This window comes from Mauremys mutica, chromosome 4, assembly GCF_020497125.1.
Source record: "Mauremys mutica isolate MM-2020 ecotype Southern chromosome 4, ASM2049712v1, whole genome shotgun sequence".
Classification (NCBI taxonomy): domain Eukaryota; kingdom Metazoa; phylum Chordata; order Testudines; family Geoemydidae; genus Mauremys; species Mauremys mutica.
The window spans coordinates 30,682,009-30,698,527 of record NC_059075.1 but is presented as its reverse complement, the minus strand read 5'-3'; the positions used below and the strand labels follow the sequence as shown (position 1 = coordinate 30,698,527).

Sequence of the window (16,519 nt, the reverse complement as noted above, 5' to 3'; positions counted from 1 at the left end):
GAACTACATATATAACCAGAAAAAGGGAAATGATCGATGCCTTAGAAATACCTATGTGCCAAATACCAAACTGACATCCTCTCCTGCCTCCTTATTTCTTCATGCACTTCTCTCTCCTCCTTAATGGCAGGAAGTAGCATTGCTTATGGAATGCCTTAGCAAAGAGATGGGTCTTATCTTTAGATCTGGTCAGGCTTGGGATTCAAGCTGACCTCCTTAGTTAAGGTTTTCCACAACAAGGGTCTCATCACCGAGAGTGCTTTGTCTTCTGCACCAAGGAGTCTTATCCTTGGCTGTGCCTGCTGCAGTCTCTCTGTAGGTCATAGTTGTGTTGCTGGGTCACAGATGGGAAACTGGTCTCAACTGTCCAGTTCCTAGTGAGTTTTGTAGATTAGAATTAGGACTATAAAGTCAGTCTGGAGGCCATAGTGGCACAGAGAACCAGTGAGGTAATTTATCATTAACCTTTCTTGCTAAATGAGCAGACTGCTGCATAGTGCAGTTTTCATGTTGCATCTACATTTAACTTCAGGTAGATTGAGTTGCAATAGTTTAACTGGGAGGTGACAAAAGTGTATTATATCACAATAGCAAGGTCCTCATTTGAGAGGAAGAGCAGAGTCTCCTGGCTAGCTGGAGATGGTTGAAGACAGAACTCATCGCTGTTGGAATCTTTTTTTGCCCAGAATCCGTGCAGAGTGGCTGTGCACCAGCCAAATACCCCAACATTAACAACAGAAAATACACCTTAACATGGGTGAGTTACTGTCACTGTTTTTCAGAAGCTTTTTAACTCCATCTCAACATCAGTGTTCAAGAGGCCTGCAAATACCTCTAACTCCACCATGTTGTCTAATTTCCAATTTTAAACCTACTAGAAGGCCACTTGCCACACTGGTTTCCTTACTGCCTGGTCTGTATTTTCCAGCATTTCAAGAGATTTCCATTATTTGCAGTTCAAAAGGAGGACACAATGAAAATTTGGATGTTGTCACTTTCAGTTGCCGCCTCACTACCTCCAAAAAGGAAATAATCAATTTTGCTTAGTATGAGCTGTCATGACAAAGTAATGCTCTTCCTGAGAGGCAAAAAGGAAAAAACAGTTCTGACTTGGCTTGGAGGAGGGAGGGGAAAGCAGTAACAATATTCAGATACATTTTAGTGAAGATCTGTGGGTCTGGGATCACTTCCAAATTATCTTTCTTTGTTTGCAAGAGAGAGACAGGACTTCTGGTCTGTTTACAAAATCTTATACAGAAATATTGTGTTACAGAAACATGCAAGCCCTTGAAACATAGTTTTGATGTAATGGAAGCAAATGAGCTGAGGCAAGCCCATAACTTGATTTAATACAAGGTGAAAATATATTTACTAAAATATAATCCATATGCAAAACAGAGGAACTCTCAGACTATTGGGAAACTGTTATCCAGTTGTTTAATCCTTTCCTTTAGCTAGAAGAGTACAAATCAGTTGGAGGTTTTGAAGATGGGATATTTACAGTATGTTTCTAGTACAGCTCGTTGACATTTTTCAGTTGAATAGACTGACAAAAAAGAGCGGCTTTTTCCAAAACAAGAAATGTTCACAAAAAATTGGTAACCACAATTTAAAATTTTGTGAAATTTCATTTTATAAAAAACATTAACCCATTTTCAAAACTGCTTATTTTGAACCCTATGAAATGAAAAAAAATCAAAAATAATTTTTCCCTTTACGTATTTTAAACCAGTTCTAGTTTTAAGTTCACAAGCATGCAACACAGTGGCACTTCTTCATGCTGCAGCACAGCAGGCTTAGGAGAGTACCAGCTAGATTTTGAAAGAGGTGACAGAAACCTTGCAAGGGAAAAGTCATTAATAGTGCAGTTCTCATGTTGCATCTATATATAAACTTCAGGTAGATCGAGTTGCAATAGTTTAACTGGGAGGTGACAAAGTGTGATATCACAATAGCAAGGTCCTCATTTGAGAAGAAGAGCAGAGTCTCCTGGTTAGCTGGAAATGGTTAATGACAGTACTCATCACTGTTGGCATCTTGTATTGGGGCAACTTCTGTTAGTGAAAGGAAGAAGTTTTCAGGCTTACATAGAGTTCTTCTTCAGCTCTATGTAAGCTCGAAAGCTTGTCTCTTTCACCAATGGAAGTTGCTCCAATAACAAATAGTCTCAACTCTTTCACTTAAGTGTCTAGTGAACAATAGTACTTGCTCTCAGGTTTATTAATATTAAGATCAAGTGTCAAATATTTTCTTAGTGTGTACCAAAGGTTGTATATGGGGTCTTTTAGGCCATGAAGAGGCAAGAAGCAAGCAGAGTTGTTGGGAACAAGGAGGAGGAGCCCGTATCGCAAGACCAGCTAGCTCTGTGGCCAACGGGACCACAGTTTGAGAATTGCTGTATTCGGACATACCTTCCATATTCCCAATGGGTGCTCTCTTCTGCATTTAAACTTTCTGGTGAGAAAGGAGAGAGAGAACAGGATGAGTTCTTACCTGATCCATATAATCTCACATCTGATTTTTCTGGGAAGCGCCTAGTCAGATCCGGTGAAATACGCTGCTGCCTATAGAATGGATTATACACCACGTCACCATGGGGCCCTTGCTGGTATATATTGGAAAGTTCTGCTTTCCTGTCACTAACAAAGGCTCTGGCAGATCCTGTGAAGCACAACATAAACCACGTGTAAGAGTCTTAGCAGTTAATGAATGTATTGCCATGGTTCATGAAGCAGGCAACATGCCTTTCAGGCAAAGGACACTTTGCTACCTGCTTAGGAAAAACTAACAGGTTATGTCAGATTTCAGCACTCTTAGGAATTACTGGCACAAAAATGAAACTGTACATTGAGAAATCATGCACACACCCCCCTTGGAGTTCCTTAATATAAACCTAACCTGATTTATACATAGATAGTTCCAACAACAGAGAGCAAGACAAATATTCACAGGAAACTGGGCCATGTGTGCAGAGAACCTGTGCTTCCACATTGCTATAGTAGCCCCAGAACCTTCAGGAGGGTCTAGAAAGAAGAGAGAATATAGCCTGTGGCTGTGTATACTCTTCACTTAATTTCAGTAGGATACCTATCAGTACAGAGAAGTCAAATGACTTGCCCAAGATCACCTCACTCATTGACTGAGTCAGGAATAGACCATAGAATCCCTGTCTCCCACCTGCATGCTCAGTTCCTTAGACCATAGCCGCCCTACTTTTCTTTCCTCTTCTTCTAATGAGTTCAGGCAAAATATTAAGGTCTTGGTAAACAGAACAATAAAAGAGACTGACATAATTTCTTTTTATTTATCTGAAGCCCCTCATCCATTCCTCTAGATGGTGTCAGAATGAATAAAAACAGAGACTAACTAAAAGAATCCTATGTAACAAAGAAATGATCATTCAGGAATTCAAGTGTGATGGAAGCACTAACTCCAGAAAGTTAAATTAGTTCAGAGCATTCAGCCATATAGATTAATATTAATATTAACATATGGGGTCAGAAACCGATATTTCCTTTTGCTAGCTTAGCTTCTCATGTAAGACCACGAGACACAAACTGTTGCAAGCCTTGCAAAGAAAATTTGCCAGAGCATAATCACTTTCAGTAAGGATGCAAGCAGCAATTCTGAGAGTAATTTCCTGTTTAAAAAAGGAATACACACAATCACACATACAGAAAATGGTATTGCATTAACAGCAGAGTTTGGACTGTTATGGCTGAAAACCAGGTACTCTAATGGTTCTCTTTAACATACTAGTGCTTTAGTTAGTGTTACATTATAGTGAAGAAGGAATTGCAGCACATTTCTCTACATTCAATAAATCTTCCTAAAAAAGTAGTTTGCCTTTAACACAAATAGCTTCCACAACTCTTAAAAGCTATTTGTCCTTCCCAAATATAAATATACATTTTTACTGCTAAGAACGAACAGAATCATTTCAGGAAGACACAGCTTCTTATTTGCTGTAAGAATTATATTTAAGCTTAAATTAAATGCTTACTCATGAGGCATATTTGTGAAGAGACACTTTTCTTATCACCTATAGCACATCTCTGAGCTCTCCAGAAAACAATGATCCAAGATTCCAATGAACAAAAGTCACCTGATAGTAGCATGATGTATAGTGAAAAAAAGTCTAAAGGTCTACGTTTTTGCAAAAGCATGATGCTTACAAAATAAGAAATTTGGTTGTTGAACATACAAAGCAATCAAAGCTGAGTAAAAGTATTGTTTTATAGTGGTCCATGTATTATTACAACTGAATAACTGAGGTGTTTTCCTGAACACACACACCCCAGTAGCTTCCTGCTTATGCCCAGAGTGTCCCTCAAAAGTGTGACTAGTTGAAAAGCACTGGTATTCTCTGTTGACAAAACATCATAGCAACTAGCCATTTTCAAAATACAAAATGTTTTGACAGTGCAACTGTGAAAGATAAGACAACTCCATGCAGTATCTTTGGGGACCACTGTATTACATTTATGAATGGTTGATGTAGGATTGTGTTCTACTCCAGTGGTGAGCAAACTTTCCCTTATCGTTAACGGAATCTGTCCATGCCACCCCTCCATTACCGCACAGCCAAGCTTCCTCAGCAGCCAGGCTGCACTCCTAGGGCAGGACCAATACCCGCCTCGGGTTTCCAGGGTGGAGGAAGGTGTACGTGACAGTCTCTGGGGGCAGAGCCAGCGCTGGGCACAGAGGCTGACAGGAGCAGAAATCGGTGCACCACAGGCTGGGTGGCCGGCTGAGGTGAGTCAGGGTGGAGATGGCACTCCCTCCCTGTCCCTGGCGGGGGCTGGTGCAGGCCCCGCCACACAGGGCTAGCCCAAGCTGCCTGGTACCGCTGCTTGCCCCCCGAATGTTCCTTCGCACCCCCCAGTTTGCACATCACTGTTCTACTTCATGGGAGATGGTTATCACAGCTCCTCCAGGTACGGGGTGAGGAAGGGCTGTGATTAAGGCAAGTTGCCAAGACTGAACTGTACCAGAGAGATACTCCCCCCACATGTGGTTTACATATACTCATTCAGACTGGGTTCTCCAACAACTAGGAGACAAGTAATGTGCTTTTGGTATAAAAAGCTGAATTTAAAAAGACTTCCTGATCCAACAAATGGATGTGTGCTTTCTTCCAATTCTGCTGAAAGTTTGGAAGGCCATTTGCCTACCGAACTCTCCACATAGAAGATGGGTGATTCCTGGCACATTTAGTAGGTATATAGGACATTTTAAGGTTTTCTCTGTGCGCTTGTGTCATTAAAATACATGTGCTTGCTTTGGAGAGCTGTGTGGTAACTCAAATGCTGGCCTACACTGGTCATTGTCCTTAGAAAGAAAGCCACTGAGTCACTACTGCTGCCGGTGGATCTCATCATCCCATTCCTTTCATGGGATGTTTGGCTGGTGTGGATGTCTTAGGCCTTTTCTGGTCTCCAAGACCTTACAGAACTGCCTTTTCACATTGCTTTTTTGCAGGTAACTTGTTTTCCTCCAGATGTCCTTCTCTACTCTGAGTGAAATTTGAGACTTGGGGGCTTTGTTGATTGATGTCAACTTTGAACATTTCTCATCTTGCAGAACAAGTGGGTTCCATACTGTGAAAGTGTTCCTCAAAGCAGCTCTTGTAGATGGCAAGAGAGCAGTGACTGAGGAAAAGGCAGGAGACTGGGCTTCTGGAGAAATTCTTAATCTCAGAATCTGCCATGAATATTTACAGAAGGGGCATTCAGCCTCTTTGGTTTCCCCAAGATGTAACAATGGCTGAACAGCAGTTTCTGGGACCTATATATTATTAACTATTACTATTACCTAATTTCTAGATGCATGGATTTTTACTAAGAATGTGGGGAAAAAAGCCAAAATAAAACACCAAACCCTAATTTTGCTATAACGCCAGGATAAAATTAGTTTAAACATTAGAAACAGAGAGACTGTCTAAAAGCAAAATTCCTGGACCTACCTTCAAATTTTGGTAAGTCAGTGAGGTTGGGAAGCAATGGAATCCAAACCACCATCTGGAGACTGGTCTGATTTACATTGTTTGGGCACAGGCCTAATAAATATATCTAATGAAATGGTGTCATTTTTCTGCTGGGGTTTTTTGGCACTATTTCACCATTCTGATTTTTAATTTACCTTGAATTTCCCCAACGTGCGACAAACTGCCAAGGTTCTTGGGTTGTATGTAAGCTAGTTTAAGCTGAGGGAGCACAAATGGGACCTCCCTGCCATCTGATGGCAGTTTTGCAAGGAGATAATCCTCGGAACAGCCAACTTGACGCTTCACTGACACAGAAGACAATGGAGGTTTCTCCACAATGCTTTGCCTGTTTTCAGCTGCAGCTTCAGATTCCTTCTCCATGGAAACTATTAAAAGAAATAAAGTAGTAAGTGCATTCAGTCTGAAGAGATCTTTTGTGTTTAACAGGATCAAGGATTCACAGGGTTTCCTTACTGTCATTGCATATAGGAGCAGCACTGGAAAGTTTACAAATGCTTCCAGAATCAGTATTGTCCCAAAATGTGTTGCCACCCAGACTTTATTGTAATAAGCACCTTGCTTTCACTTCAGTTCTTACAAGACTTCACCATACAGTGTATCATAATCCAGTAAGAAAAGGGATTAATACAGTACACCAATTGAAAGCTGTGATTACAACCTTCCAGAAAGTAGAGCGCTGAATTCTAGCTTTTGTTATTTGAGAGAGATAAGACCTTTACATGACCCTCGGGGTAACAATGGTTTTGTTTTTGCTAAACCAGGGCCAAATACAACAAGCAGTAGACTTTGTACAATTGTCATTTTCAGTCCCTGATTGATAACGTTTATCAGCATATGCTAACTTTCAAATCAAGGCTATAGTGTGGATGCTGTAAAATAATTCAAGTTAATCCAAAAGAAGTGGATGATTTAGCATGTTATCCCTGGGAAGTGTTATTAATGAAGCTTCAATATCAAAACTATTAACCTGCATGTTTATTATTATGGTGTGGAACTCACAGTCATTCTTTTCCTTCTCCACGTAGAAACACCCTTTGCAGCAGTTCTTTAGGCATTCTTTCGCCATAGCTTCTAATATTTCAACGTAAGTGAAACACGAACAATGCTCCAACGCAGAAGTCAATTCTGAAAACACACACAACATGAGAGTAGCAGAAATTAAAATGCAACACCATTATTTTAAAATTACTGCCACATCACATCCTGAGGCCCAAACCATTGACTTCAATGGGAACAAGAGCAGTACCATTAGGTTTATCGTATTTTAACTAGTTTTTCTTATACATAAAGCATGGAGGTGGAGAAAGGTATCTTAAAATTTGGTGTTTCTAAGGTTGGGACACTGAAGATAAACAAAATGCTTCTTTTCAAAAGTGCGAATGCTCTCCTCACATTCATATGATCCACTAATCTCCACAGAATTTATTAGCATTAGTCAAGTCAGTTACAAGATGTTTCTTTTTATCCAACTTCCTTTGTTCACATAGTCCTATTATTGTCTAATATTTTCACACACAATTTTACATTACTCAGTGTAAATTCCATGTTTTACATATTAACATGTGATATTTATGCATGATACCAAACATTACTTTTTCCATGGAACTACTGCTTTCTCAGGTTATGTATCAAATGGAAGACCCATTTCATACACAATTGTGTCCTCCACATATACAGAAGAGTGGAAATTGCTGACAGCTTCTAGCAAACTAAGTGGAGAGGAATAAAAGCAAACCTATAACAGTCGGTTAACATTAAAAGTACTTTATGACAGTAATAAATGGCCTCTTATTTAAATGTCTCTTTTGCTCATATGCTTATAATCTCTTTTCAGAGAGACTTAAACAGCTGCACTGCCTCCTGTCCCACATTCTAGCTGCCTTATTTACACACATCTCAAATGTGCATTTCTTTACAGAAGATTGTGTCTTCACTATCCCCTCCCTTTGGAGCTACAAGATGAGGTCAAACAGAACATGGAGACAAGCAGAAGGGGTGGGAAAGACAACAAATTGAGAAGATGGGAGTTATACAAAAACAGACTTATGGTTGGATATCTTAGTCACAGGAAATTATGTTGAACGTTTTCATGTTCCAGTATAGAGACTACTCCTATGTGTGCTTTGAACAGTTTGGTTTTTTTTTTTTTGGTATGCAAAGAGACAGCTAGGGAGCACCACACACTTTGATCAAATGATTTTATTGCTAAATGTCATTTCTATTAACAAATATTAGATGCCACCAAATATTCCAATAAATTCCTTCTGGAGCCATTGTAAATTGTATACATCTAACCTAAGTAAGAAAAAACACACAGGTGTTTTGCCATATGTGACTTTTCTTTCAACTGTATCTATCAGTGGGAAATAAGTGATCAATGGGTACTTAATTATACTAATGATAAGTATAGCATATATGTTTTAATTTGTTAGCCATGATCATGCATAACTCACATATGGTTTCACTTAGAAGGCTGTGAATTACATGAGTTCAAGATGGCAATGTAAGTGAAAAGTAAATGGAAATGCCCTCTCTCTAGATAATGACAAACCTTTATTACAATTGCTGCATAAAAGTTCCAGAATAGCTGACTGCAAATGGATATTGCTTCACCAACTCTCTCTCTCTCTCTCTCTCTCTCAACTGGGAGCTGTGGTGGTGAACTGACTAAAGGGAAATACATGTCACACATAGCCCTCTTGCTTTTAGTTTCAGGTGTTTGAAACCCTAGTAAGTCACAAAAGTGAATGTTCCACCAGTGTGGCAAGAGCCTATTGTAATTTTAATTTACTTTAACTTCTCTGAAGGGTTGTGGTTATTTTCAGGAATGAAGCTGGGGACCACAACTTCATCTATTTTCCTTCATGCTCAAGATCTCACTGTGGGCCAAGGAGTTAAACACCAGTAGCCTAGTGATTATATATTCAACTATGGTAACTATTATGGGCTCAGAAGCAGCCTGAATATGGGACATGTTTTGCTGAAAAACAGAATGTTACCCAGGAAACTGGAGAACATTCTGCTCCTTTGGAAAAGGAGTTATGGGATCTTTAACTTTCAACGATAGGCAGGACCTTGGTTTAATATCTCATTCTTAAGAGGACACTTCTCACTGAGCATTAAGGAAGTGATATATACTGTAGGAAGTGGCCTCAGAATCATTAATGAGCTCATTTTACCATGTGGGATTTGAATCTATGATCTTTGGATGTGAGAACACTACCAATGGATTACACCAATAGATTTTCTGCACATCAATTAAAAAGATGTACAGTATAAGAATTCCTACCCCTCAGGCTCATACCACCTCTTGGCTAAGCATTGTGGAATTAGAGGTTTACTTTACTGATTTTCCTTCCCTGTTTTTATCAGTACGCAACTGGAGCCTATATTCTTTTCTCTTTTTCACAGTGTTTAAACTGGACTTGTAACAGCTGCTAAATTTGCTCTAATCCAGAGGTGGGCAAACTATGGCCCGCGGAACCATCCTGCCTGGCCCTTGAGCTCTGGGCCATGGAGACTAGTCCCCGGCCCCTCCCCTGCTGTCCCCCCTCCCTTGCAGCCTCAACTCGCCATGCCACCAGTGCTCTGGGCAGCAGGGCTGCGAGCTTCTGCTGGGCAGCACGGCGGCTTGGCTGGCTCCGGACGGGTGGCGCGGCTGCCAGTCCTGCTATTCTGAGCAGCATGGTAAGGGGGCGGGGAGCAGGGGGGTTGGATAAGGGGCAGGAGGTTCCAGGGGGCAATCAGGGGACAGGGAACAGGGGGGGCTGGAGTCCTGTGGGGGCAGCAGTCAGGGGACAAGGAGCAGGGGGGTTGGATGGGTCGGTGGTTCTGAGACCAGGCAGTGAGAGGGGACAGGGGAGAAATGGGGGCGGGGGACAAGCTGTTTGGGGAGGCGCAGCCTTCCCTACCCGGCCCTCCATACAGTTTCGGATCCCCAAGGTGGCCCTCAGACCAAAAAAAGTTTGCCCACCCCTGCTCTAACAATGGTACCCAAGACTTGACGACACTTTGCTTGGGCATAACATTCTCTATCTTAGAATGACCAGGTTGAACTTATTGCCACCACTAGCACAGAGACCAAAAGTCTTTTAGAACTTCCCCAGGTGTCCAAGGGCAAGAAAACTAATTTTCCACACATGTACCAGAAACAGTTCAGTACATCAGTGGTCTCCAAAGTGGGGTGCGCAAGAGGATCCTTGGGGGCAGGGCCGGCTCCAGACCCCAGCGCGCCAAGTGCGTGCGTGGGGCGGCATTTTGCTGGGGGGGGGAGCGGCAGGCGGGTCCGGCGGACCTTCCGCAGTCATGCCTGCGGATGCTCCACTGGAGCCGCGGGACCAGCGCACTCTCTGCAGTCATGCCTGTGGCAGGTCTGCTAGTCCCGCAGCTCCGGTGCACCTCCCGCAGGCATGACTGCTTGGGGGTGCACGGCAGGAGGAGTGGTTTGGGTTTTTTTTGTTTGGGCTGGAGTCCGAGTGGCTTTTTTTTTTTTCCTTTTTTTTTTTTTTTGCACTTTGGCAAAAATGGTAGAGCTGGCACGGCAGGGGATGCATGCTCAAAAATTTTTTACTGATAGGGTGCATGATCAAAAAAGTTTGGAGACCACTGCAGTACATGACAGTTAAAACAGATCTACTAATTCATACTCCTAACATTACTGAGCAGGACCCATTGTGATATGGAAATAGTTATGCCCATTCATTACCCCAGTGACAAACTACCTCCTTTTCATCACTATGCTGAGTCCTTTGCTTGGGAAGAAGGACATAAGCATTGTTTTAATGGACTTTATAATAATAGTATCTTATTTCTGCATCCTAGGCAGATTTTTGTTTTAAATAAAAGCAGGCCACATTCTGTTAAAATTAAAACAAACTGTGACTTTATCATTTGATTAATGAAAACATGAGGTCAAGTCCAGTGTGGGACCAGCCACACATTTCTATACTATATGTTTAAGAGTAATTCATCATCTACTGTACAGAAACAAACATGCTCAGATAATGCTATTTACACATTAATGTTTTACTAGCAGAGAAATATCAATGGCAAACTGCAGAGTATATAGACACGTACTTAGTACGTCACAGCATTAGTTTAAATTAGACTTTTTTAAAAAGAAAGTTCCCAGAGCAAATAGGTAACTAAAAGCCATGTTTGTGCTAGCATTTTCTGTGTTAAAGAACATAAAGGTTTCAAAGCAGGTGGCATCTTTTGGATAGAGTTTTGAAGCCTGTGCTTGTGGCACAAGCACATTACAGAAACACGTTGAAGGCTTGCTAAGGGACTGATCATCTGAAACATGGTTTTGACTTACGTTGCTTAGCGTGTCTGACATGGTTCCTCCGTGATAAAGTGGATGCTCTAAAAACTATTTTTAAAGCTAACCATAAATAATTAAATACCCTGAATATAGTGAAAGGCTTACTCTCAAATTTAGATGTTACAGCCCCTTGTTTCCACTTTAGAAACTGAGTAGCAGTTAAAATAATTCAGAATAATTTATCTACCAGTCCCCAGTGCACTTAGCTTCTCACTCCTACATTTTCAAAGAGTCATATAGGATTAGGCACACAACTGCCACTGATTTTATGCATCTAGTAGTAGTGAAGTTATGTGGGATAGAGATTTGTTTAACAGATTCCAGCATTGCCAATTCCCACAATTTTATCAGGACTTTAGCAATTCTGGCATGTTTTTAACTTCTCATGAAAACCTGATCAAAAGCTGCAAACTCGTGAATCTTCTCTTATTCAAAATTGAAAATATCTTGTGTTACTGCCCATGGGGCTGAGGACAGCAAGATGGCCGATACTTCCCTACAGTCTGTGTGCACATGGAAGTGAGGCTGCCTGAGAAAGTTGCCTGAGATCTTCCAATGTTTTCAGTGAGATTGAAGCCATGTCCACAGGCAAAATGGCTGCCACTCCAGGGTTCCTAGGGCTAGACAGGACACCAGGGCTGTGAGGAGCAGTAGAGACTCTGAAAGGAAGATGGGGAGAATGGAGGGGGCTGATCATGGAATTGCAGGGAAATGGTGGGGGCAGAGAATAGTGATGGCAATCTGATGGGAGCTCTCCCAGCCTGGTGATAGGCAATGTTGCCAACTCATGAACTGATTGCAAGTCACAGTATTTTGGCACCTGCAGGAAGAGATATCACTATGATGCGAATAGCTCCTTCTATCCCACAATTTTCAGGGCTGGGCTTGCGGGCAGAGCTATGTGTGTGTGAGAGAACCCTGGGGCTGAGGACAGAGACCTGTCCTGCCACTGAGCCCTACCTTCGTGTATGGTCCTAGAGCAGAGAGAGAGGGGCCTGGGGCAGCAGAATGGGGGAAGGGTGATGCTGGTGGATCCTGGATGGAGAAGTCCCAGCCAGTAATAAGAAATGAATGTCTGTTCCCCTCTCATAGGATGAGGGCAGGAGTCACCACCTGAGCAGCTAGGGAGAGGTGTATATATGTGTTTGTACTAAAGGTTGACTTTTCAACCTGAAATTCCCACACATAGTGGCAGAGGAATAGAGAGGAGTTAAAAAGTCAAAAGAGACTTTAAAAACAAAACAAAAACAAACAAGGATTTGTTTGTTTAAAAATATCTTGTGATTTTTTTGGGGCAAATCTCAATTTTAGAGGGTTCTGACTAATGATTTTGGTTCTTTTAAGATTGGCAATACTGAAGTTCTGTTGTATATACACTATTTAATAAAAAAAATCCTGCTGGGGAGTAGTATAGGACTGTCCTTATAGGTTCCAATAATTATCAAGTACTGCATGATTTAGGTGCTGGCTGTAAAGAAGGAAGGATTCTGTAAACCAGAACCCTTTGCTCAGACATCTAGTTACAAAATTTTCAGTACAGTGCCTCACTACTGTACTCACATATAAATGAGGGCCAATCTATATTTAGCCCCAATTGAAAGAAACACTTATAAAATAGCAAATATACGTTAAGCACACAAGAGACTGATGTTCCACTGCACCAAAGAAAGGCTGTGTCAGTATCAGGAATCCTGCCCTGGTTTATCACTGAGGTTGGGGCCCCATTTTGTTAGGTCTATACATACATAGAGAGTCCCTGCTGTGAAGAGCTTACCGTGTAAAAATAGATAAGACAGACAAAGGGGGATGGAGGAAAGGAAGAGTTGTTATCCCCAATTTACAGATGAGGAACAGAGAAATTAAGTGACTTGCCCAAGGTCACACAGGAAGACTGTAGCAGAGCACAAATGAACCCAGCTCTCCTGAGTGCCAATCCAGTGCTTTATCCACAAAGCCCAATCTTTCCTCACACCACATCTCAATATGAATTTGACTCTCTTGTAAGCTTTATCTTCCCCGATTATCCAACTGTTGGATAATCAAATACAACTCAGTGATAGTCCTCTTACAAAACATATAAAGTGAAAAGGAAAGTCCAATTATTCCCCTAATAACATGGAAGACAAGATGAAAGAATATAGTTTAAAAAACAACACACACAATCCAGAGAATTAAATCACTGCTATTTTAATTTATTTAGACCAGAAAGGATAATTACCGTAATGATTTCCAGGTTTCTCAGATACAAATTTTAAATGAGTTAAATCAGATAAACTGGATATCAAAGACTTTACTGCCAGATGCTTTCAGAATAATTGCAAGACATGAGACACAAATGTTTGGACAGAGATGCAAATATTTTCAACAACTCATTAAATAAACTGAACAGGATCGGAAATAGCTGAATGTAGTATAAATATTCAAGGCTGGAAGTGGTCTCAAAGAAATGTCATATTTGTTATTATCCCATGATGCAAATATATTGTTTAAAAAAAATTAGAGCTAGAGTAGCTTGTTTATTTAACAATACCACTGCTTTTTGGAGGTGGACAGGTGTTTTTAAATGAAGATAAAAGTGAAATATTCTGATCCCTGACTGGATCTGCTATACTGCAGTTTCCCAAAGGATTACATTTAGAGGACACACCAAAACAGTTATGAGATTTATTTCTAGCCTGAAATACATACAACACATTCCCAGACCTCCATTCCACAAGTACATTACAGCACTACTGCAAATAGCAACGTGTCCTGACAAAATAGCAAGTATTCAGCAAAATAACTAGGAGGAGGAACGGTCAGTACTTATATCTGAGGGCAAATGCTCAGCTGACATAGGTGGTCATAGCTCCACTGACTTCATTGGCACTGGGAGCATTTATGCCAGCTGACCATCTGCCCCTTGAACAGTGCCACTTTGGACTTTATCACTCCCTCACCAGGTACTGATCACGCAAGCCTCTGTTTTCCCTGTTGGCTGGATCTCAATCCTAGGAGATCCAGTCCACTTTAAGCCTTGTAAATCCTGCAAAGAGCATAGTGGTAACACCACACATCACTGGAGGTCTAACAAAACACACTACAGCAAAAGCTGCTTCCACTGCAGGCTGGAAAGGCTCCCTCAGACTCTCTGTGCATGTCTTAGCAGGACCAACTGGTTGCAGCCAAATGTCAGGTGGGTTGCTGGGAGTAGCTGTGTAAATGATGCTGGGCTGGGGAGACCATGCAATTGGAAAGGGAAGGCTCCTAGATTAAAATATCAAGAAACTGGAGGAGCAGAGCAAATGGTTTTGAGAAATTTGCCTTCAGACAAAGTAGCAGCAGGGTAAGCACACGTATTCGTCGTTCACCACATCTATAAGCCAAAGTGAGCGTGTGGTTAAAAAACAAAGTCTTGCTTGTTCAGTTCTGTAGCTAGGCCTGGCTGGTTCAGACCATACAGGTAGAATATGCTGTCGTCACTTTGGGTAGATCTAAACTTGACTTTTTAATTGTGTACGAACAGTTGTTAATAGGCCAGACACAAGCATTTGTTCCTAGCTGAGTTTAACCCTAGGCAGCAGAAGGTTGTTTGAGTAGGAATAAACACTTGTGTCCTGTCTAAAGTTACCATTACTCAATTCTAGTGAATGCAAGTTAAACAAGTAAAAATTCAAGTGTATAGACTACTGAATTCTGCTGGTAGAGGTTACTATGTATGTAACTACAGCCTGGTAGGGAGGGCTGCTGACAGGTTTGCCTAGAGTAGCAGAACCCCGCCAATCAGTAATGCTTACAGCAAGCTAGTTGTTAAGTATCTACTCACCAAGGATCCTATTCTTCCCTACATAGATAAAACTTAAGAGCGTAGAAACCCTGGGAGTTTGCATACAGAGTCTCTTTCCAATTCTTCTGTCTTTTGGGAAAATGCAGGGAGGACATTTGTTCCCATCCCCAGAAGGAGACAGGAGATGTAGCCCCTCAAACCAATGGATCTTGGAAGATTTGCCAAAAGGGTTAGAGTAGAAATAGAAAAGTTCCCGAGAAGGGCAATGAAAATTATTACAGGCAGAAAGTCTTCCAAGTGAGGATGTGACAAAGTATTACATAATGAACAGAGTAAATCTGGCTTTGCTATTAAGCCTCTCATAATACGAGAAACAAGATGACACACCATAAAAAGAATAAATTTCCAACTGATAAAAAGTCATGGAATTTTTAATATACACACACACAAAGCTATGATGGACTCTCACAAAACAGTACTGAAGCAGAGAGCATAGCATGGTTTAAAAAAATCCCATTTAAATATAAGTAATAAAAATACAGTTACACAGGGTAAGATAAAATGGCATGCTGCAAACAAACCACTAACTGCCTGGGGCTAGGAAGAAATGTCTCACTTGCTTAGGTTATTGTATAATGGTCCAGTGTGGGGGCTTTATACTTTCACATAAAGCATCTGGTACTAGCAATGGTCAGAGACAGGATACAGGACTAAATGGAATATTGATCGGCAGCAGCATGGCAGTATCCATGTTCCTCAATGCCTCTCTTGTATTGAGGATACCCTGACATTGGAAATGAATGCCCTTGACTGAGAGATGTAGATCAGATCTGCTAGATCAGAGTCACTGCTGGGGTTCTACTCCCCCACTGCAGGATATGAGTAACATTGCATGAAGTCAGCAGGATTTATATCCTGCAATGTGGAAAACCGAGGCCCCTGGCTACCTCAGCCTTTGATCTTCTGGAAGTGCTGCTTTGGTGCTTGCTGAGCAGCTGCCAGGACATAAGCATCTGATACAAATATGTAGTTGTCTAAGTGCCAGCCGCTGTGATGAGTCAACCAGAGCCATCTCATCACCTCAGGGTCAGAGAAGGAAGGAGGCTGAAGTTTAAAACTACATTTAAATATACTACTCATAACATCCATTTAAAAAGAAAAAATCTCAGACATTTTAACTATGTGTATTAACTACTTTAATTGGATCCATAGAAACGGAGGGAACATTCTTATTTTGTTTAGTTTTCAAGACTGGTGGGAGCAAGAAGAAACTGATGCAGGGTGGGAGGGTCCATAAAGTTCCCAGTGCTTTTTCTTTTGAGCCTGACAAGTGTCTCCTTCTGGGGCCTGACCACAAAGAAGATATTTTCTCCTTCTGTGCATACAAGTAGTTGGATTTCCCAGGTTGTGCAGCAGGACATAG

The 16,519-nt window shown here is 41.3% G+C and overlaps 1 protein-coding gene across 6 annotated transcripts in view; it reads right to left on the bottom strand.

Moving 5' to 3' along the window:
- Positions 1 to 16,519, bottom strand: part of TC2N (tandem C2 domains, nuclear) — a 51,903-nt gene that overhangs the window by 15,990 nt on the left and 19,394 nt on the right. For all 6 annotated transcript variants that reach the window (XM_045013485.1, XM_045013489.1, XM_045013487.1 and 3 more), the window contains 3 exons: positions 7,007 to 7,132; positions 6,142 to 6,372; positions 2,494 to 2,661 (listed from right to left, as the gene is read on the bottom strand). In XM_045013485.1, the coding sequence (XP_044869420.1) occupies positions 2,494 to 2,661; positions 6,142 to 6,372; positions 7,007 to 7,073 (466 nt within the window). In that variant the 5' untranslated portion in view covers positions 7,074 to 7,132. The remainder of the gene's footprint in view (positions 1 to 2,493; positions 2,662 to 6,141; positions 6,373 to 7,006; positions 7,133 to 16,519) is intronic.